The sequence below is a fragment of the Jaculus jaculus genome, chromosome 5 (genome assembly GCF_020740685.1).
Source record: "Jaculus jaculus isolate mJacJac1 chromosome 5, mJacJac1.mat.Y.cur, whole genome shotgun sequence".
NCBI classification, from domain to species: domain Eukaryota; kingdom Metazoa; phylum Chordata; class Mammalia; order Rodentia; family Dipodidae; genus Jaculus; species Jaculus jaculus.
Genome location: NC_059106.1, coordinates 10,674,914 through 10,680,923, shown reverse-complemented (window position 1 = coordinate 10,680,923; position 6,010 = coordinate 10,674,914). Strand labels below are relative to the sequence as shown.

General features: G+C 45.1%; 1 protein-coding gene across 1 annotated transcript; it reads right to left on the bottom strand.

The window, feature by feature from the left end:
* Positions 1–2,860: 2,860 nt before the first annotated feature.
* Map10 (microtubule associated protein 10) lies at positions 2,861–5,606 on the bottom strand. Its single transcript, XM_045151379.1, has one exon. The coding sequence runs from the start codon at positions 5,592–5,594 to the stop codon at positions 3,078–3,080; it is 2,517 nt and encodes an 838-aa protein (XP_045007314.1). The 5' UTR covers positions 5,595–5,606; the 3' UTR covers positions 2,861–3,077.
* Positions 5,607–6,010: the final 404 nt, after the last annotated feature.

The window sequence follows — 6,010 nt, the reverse complement described above, 5'->3', positions numbered from 1 at the left end:
GGACCCCGGTTCGAGGCTCGGTTCCCCAGGTCCCACGTTAGCCAGATGCACAAGGGGGTGTACGCGCCTGGAGTTCGTTTGCAGAGGCTGGAAGCCCTGGCGTGCCCATTCTCTCTCTCCCTCTATCTGTCTTTCTCTCTGTCTCTGTCGCTCTCAAATAAATAAATAAATAATTAAAAAAAAAAAAAACTCAGTCTAGGGCTGGAGAGATGGCTTAATGGTTAAGGCATTTGCCTGCGAAGCCTAAGCACCCATGTTCAACTCTCCAGACCCCACATAAGCCAGACTTACAAATGTGAGGCAAGTGCAAGGTTGCACAAGTGTGCAAGGCTGTACATACATACAAAGTGGTGCACATGTCCAAAGTTCAATTGCAGTGGAGGCCCTGGTGTGTCAATTCTCTCCCCTTCTCTCCGTCACAAAAAAAGAGGCCAGTCTGTTGTGCTTGCTCAAAAAAAAAAAGATTGATAAAGTAAACTAAAAAATAAAAGCTCAGTCTATAGATTCCAGGATTCAGATACAAGACAACCTGCAGACCATAAATAGCACTACTGAGTATATAATGGGTACTTCCCCTAGAACTAAGCTACAATTACTCACTACACAATTTCAGAAGTGTCATAGGGTAACTCAAAAGAAGCTTATTCAGTTATTGTACTTTGTAAAGTGCATTGGATCTTAGAGTCTTGCACTTGTCACCAGGAAGTTATTTTCCTCAAATATTCTCATCACAGATGACCTACTCTCAAAGAATAAACATTCTTTAGGAATTATTTGATAATTCTTATATTACGTACATTCTTCCAAAATAATGCAAAATGCTATTAAACAACTTTTACAATTGAATGTTCAGTATCTAGCTACATTTTACTATTTTTATCTTACTATTATATTGTAAGATGACATAAAACATGCACTATGATTTACAGAAAAATAAAAACCAGTCTCTAGCCATAAGGAACCTTTCATCTTTCCAAACTTACAATATTTTAAAGTATTCCAGACACCATGACTAGCTACTGGTGTGTGTGTATTCTGCTCTGCTGTTTCTATTGCACATTATGCCTGGAATTCCAGACTCTACCATCTGGGACTTTCCTCACTCCACAAACTTCCTTTCTACTTCTCTGTTAACATGAACCTACTATTCTACACTTATTTATTCCACATTGAGAGACAGAAAGAGGCAGAGAGAGAGAGAGAGAATGGGTGTGCCAGGACCTCTAGCCACTGCAAACAAACTGCAGACACATGTGCCACCTTGTGCATCTGGCTTTACACGGGTACCAGGGAATTGAACCTGGGTCCCTTGGCTTTGTTGGCAAGCACCTTAACCACTAAGCAATCTCTCCAGCCCAAAATATTTATGTATATATTTATTAATCTGAGAGAGAGAATATATCAGACAGAATGGGGGATACTACTATTCTAATCAACATAATATTCTTTCTCCCATTAATGTCAAGTTCATTTCCACCATAGGTCTTATACTTACATGGTTCCCAAAAATAGAATAGCCTCTTCTTATCCATGGTCTAAATGTTACCTACTACTATGATCATTACAGACTCCTATACAGTTTTTTAATTACCCACAAAACATGGAAAACTGGGCCCTCACTTCACTTGTCCAAAAATAATAGATAAAAAGGTCTAAAAATTAATGTAAGAAAATACATGCAAACATTTGAACACAGAATATAATCTAAAAGTGAATTATATAGAACCACTTTATAAAAACAAACTTTCACACATTAAAAATAACCACTGTGGACTGGACAGCTGGCTTAGTGGTTAAGGCAATTGCCTGCAGAGCCTAAGCACCCAGGTTCAATTCCCTAAGACCCACATAAGCCAGATGGCACATTTGTCTGGAGTTCATTTGCAGTGGCTAGAGGTCCTGGCATGCCCATTCTCTCTCCTCTCCATCTCTCTCTCTCTCTTGAATACATTTTTAAAAGAAATTTAAAAAACTGTTGTGCAAACTAAACTGACAAGCAATAAACTAAACTCCTATTCATAAACATATGAGTAGATGCCTTTTTACCATTTCCACATACTTTAGGGAACAACTGAAGACTATTTATACCCAACAAATCAAAAATATTCCTCAAACATCTCAGTATGGATTTTTACAGGTTTTTCTTCAATGGTTCTATCATAGCCTGCTATTATTTTAAATACCAGCTCTGGGTTTATTTTGTTCAATAAAAATATTTTAGCGTATTTTATTTATTTGAGAGACAAAAAGAGGTAGAAAGAGGAGAGGGAGAGAATGGGTGTGCCAAGGCCGCCAGCCACTGCAAACAAACTCCAGATGCATGTACCCCCTTGTGCATCTGGCTTACGTGGATCCTGGAGAATTAACTATGACCCTCTGGCTTTGCAGGCAAAAGCCTTAACTGTTAAGCCATCTCTCCAGCCTCCAACAAACTGTTTTTAATATATCCCAACCACATGCTAGGAACTGCACTAAATAACTAAAACAATAGGGATGTGGAAAGATGGGGCTCCATCCATCACAGAACTTTAATCCCAGGTAAACAATCAAGTAATCAGAAAAATTGTGGTTTGAAAGTAAAAGGATAGAACTCCAGGAAGGCATATAAAAAGGACTCTACCTGTTGGGAATGTGTACCTCTCAAAGCCTTCTACCTACATAACTGTAAGCTCTTTTAACAGCAGGGACTATATATTAAAATATCTTTGTATCTTTGTGTATTTCACCTACTAAGGCATTTGTTAAACGATTTATTCCAACTAAACTTTGATGTCATCATTAACATCCCTGTCTTTAATGGTGCACATGAAGCCAGCTTTAGAATAATCTATAGTCCAAGACAGATACTTTGACAAGTAAGTTTACAAAGACATACTTTTTATTCGTAAGCAACTTAAAAATCCTACCTGAGTTTAAAGGTAATTTCACAATATGATCAGATTTAAGGGCAAGATACTAAACATCAATAATAACACTACATTAATTAAAACAAACTACCAACTAATTTATATACTGAAATAGTTTTTTTCATTTAGCATACATACGTTGTAAAAATAGACTTTTAAAATCACGTATTTTCACACTGTGTATCCTGGAAGCTTATTTATTACTAGCTCACAGATATCTTTGCATTGTTTGGAAATACTCAGTGAACCAAGGTCGTCATTGTCTTCTTCAAAGTGATCAGACACACTGCTATCCAGGGCCTTGAGTTCTAGTTCTGACAACTTAGATGGCAAGTAGGAACTCACTTGAGATGTCTGTGGTGACTGGCTTTTCTCTGATGACTTGCAATCCACTCTTGTTTTAAGTTTAATACAAATGCCTTGACTTCTCTTCACACCTTTAGAATTATGTGTAGTAATTTGGTCTACTTGGTTTTCTTTTTCATTTGTCCAGCGTGAAGAAGATAAGTCACTGGCAGAGGTCCCGGATGCTTCCTCCAGACTTTTGTCCCGGCTCTTTAAACTATGTGATCTTTTATAGGACAGCACTGGTGAGCCAGCTGAAAAAGGTGGGCTAAGAACAGAACTCTTTTCACTGCTATTTTCCCGTGTGGACAGCTTTGCTTCACCGGACTTGCAGGCACATGAGCTGTGTTTCTGGTTTTCTTCCCTTTCACTTCGGTGATGAGCTGGCAAACTTCTGCTACTCTCCTCTGCAGAGCAGAAATCTTCTGAGTAGCAAGAGCTAGCAAAATCGTCTGAATATTTGTGCTCTGAGTAGCTCTCCCGGCAACTATTTCTGCTCAGTCTATTTTCACTCACATCTGCAGTAAAACTGTCATTATCTGTGGTCCTGACGTATCTTTCACCTTCTTTACGTACAATTTCCTGGTGGGAAACACATGGTCTTTGGAATTTTGTTTCCATTTTTCCTCCCAAAACATTTTCATAAGGAAATCTTCCTGGAATGATGGAATTTGCAGAACTCACAGCTGTTTCCAATGAAGCATTACTGGTTCTGTTTTCACCACCATCAATGGTCTCTTTTTCATTAGCACAGTTTGCCTCAGTTTCTGTAGTTGTACTGTGTTCATCAAAACTTCCACTGATTTGCTTTGAGGTATCACTGTTTTCAGCCAAAGACACATTTAAATCTAAACAAACGTCTTTACACTGTTCCGGAGGCTTCTGGCTTTGCTCTGCAACACTGGGCAGCTTGTTTTTACATGGAGGAACTCTGAATTTTCTACCCAATGTCTGTAGCTGCATTTTCCTGCGCTGTTCTCTCTTTTCATGTACCATCAACATATCAGGGTTGGTTTGCTTTAAACGAAGCCGGAGCGTGTTTGTTAAGCCATAAAGCAGCCTCCCCTTTGTAACTCTCTGAGGTGGGCTACTAATGACCTTCTCGTGAAAATGTTTATCTTTCTTAGAATTTTCAACTTTATTCTTTGTTCGCAGGGTACTTTCTTCCAGTTCTCCCACAGCAAGTTTCTTCTTTGATTCAGCCTGGGATGTGGATTTGGCAGAAGATTCTGGCGCCCTGGGCTCAGTTCTATACAGCCAGGCTAAGTGAGGATGCACATGAGTGGGACTGGCCACAGGCTGGTTGCACAGCAAGGACAACTCAATTAACAAAGCATTCAACAGCGGCAGCTGCCTAATTGTGTCCATGGTACTTTGTTCAGTTTGAGGGTGACACACAGGTTGATTACATGCTCCAGCACCCTGAGGACATGCAGGATTTACAGGCACTGCAGGGCTCTCTCCTGAGGCACACGGTATATGTCTTGGAGGCCTCGGATGCGAGGGAGGATTTACCCCCGCAGTTTCCAAGGAAACACCATCCACTTCCTCGGGCCCGTTTCTCTGCGGCTCAATGGTGATGTCGCCCCGCGCGGGAGGCGGCTTTTCTGGGGTCAAGTGGGTGTAATAGAGGGGAGGAGGACAAAAGGTGTTCGCCTCCAAGTCCAGCTCGGCATCCTGGGGACCTGGGGGGCTGTCGCTCCTCTCACTGCCGAAGTCTGAACACGCGACATCACCGTCACCAACCCTGGCGTTCTCCACGGATCGCGCCTCCTCCGAGCTGGCCTTGCTGTGGAGGAGGGTGGCTGCCTCCACATCCTTCCGGGGCGCTGAGGACTCCGCGTCCCCCGCAGGCCGGCCTGCGTCCCGGGCACCCGGCTCCAAGGCCGCGGGGCCGGGCGGCGAGCGGCCCAGGTCGGTGAGACGGAGGAACAGCGCCAAGTCACCGACGCGCTCGCCGGTCGGGCCACGCAGGACGAACGACCCCCGCCCGGCCGCGCCCACCAGCGGGACATCGCAGGTGCCTAGCAGCCGCGGCGAACGCGCATGCGCGGGCGCGGGGTCGCCGGGCAGCTGCAGCAGAGAGGCGCGCAGGCGCGGACAGCGCAGGGCCTCGGGGCGCAGGCGCAGGAGGCAGGCCTTGCCGCGTCGGAAGCTGATGGCGCCGCGTACGGGAGCCGACGGGCAGGGCGCGGCAGGCGGGAGAACCAGCAGGGGCGGGAAGTCCAGCAGGCAAAAAGCCACGGCGAGCCCCGGGGCGCGAGGTGGAAGTTCGGTGTCCAGGCGCACCCAGTCCACGAGCAGCTCCAGCGAGAAAAGCCGCTCGGCAGCCGCGGCCGCCATCGCCGTTGCCCCGGGAGACGCCTCGCCGACCGGAAGCCTCGAGCTCTCGTGAGAGCCGGGGAGATCACGGAGTCTGATGGTTCTCTCGCGAGACTGACGGCACGCCCCTAGAATGCACCTCTACGACCTCGTCTCTAGACAAGAAGTGCTTGGGTGATGCTTGCCAGCAAAACAGGCTTTTATCACTGCAGATTCTATGTCATTTGGGATCAGACACCGGAAATAAATGTGGCCCATTGCAGAACACAGCTGGCTCACCAGAGTGTAAAGTAGCCTGTGGTTCACGATGGTGGTCTCTGGGTCTCTCACCCTCTCCTCCTCCCACTGGCAGACTCTCCTGCACACACCCTCACGACTTACTGCAGCTCTTTGAATCCTTCTTACCACGAGTTTTGACCTCAGCTTCCACCCTGCTG

Excerpts from the sequence above, each read along its gene's own strand:
- Map10 (XM_045151379.1), bottom strand. The coding sequence starts at position 5,594 with ATGGCGGCCGCGGCTGCCGAGCGGCTTTTCTCGCTGGAGCTGCTCGTG.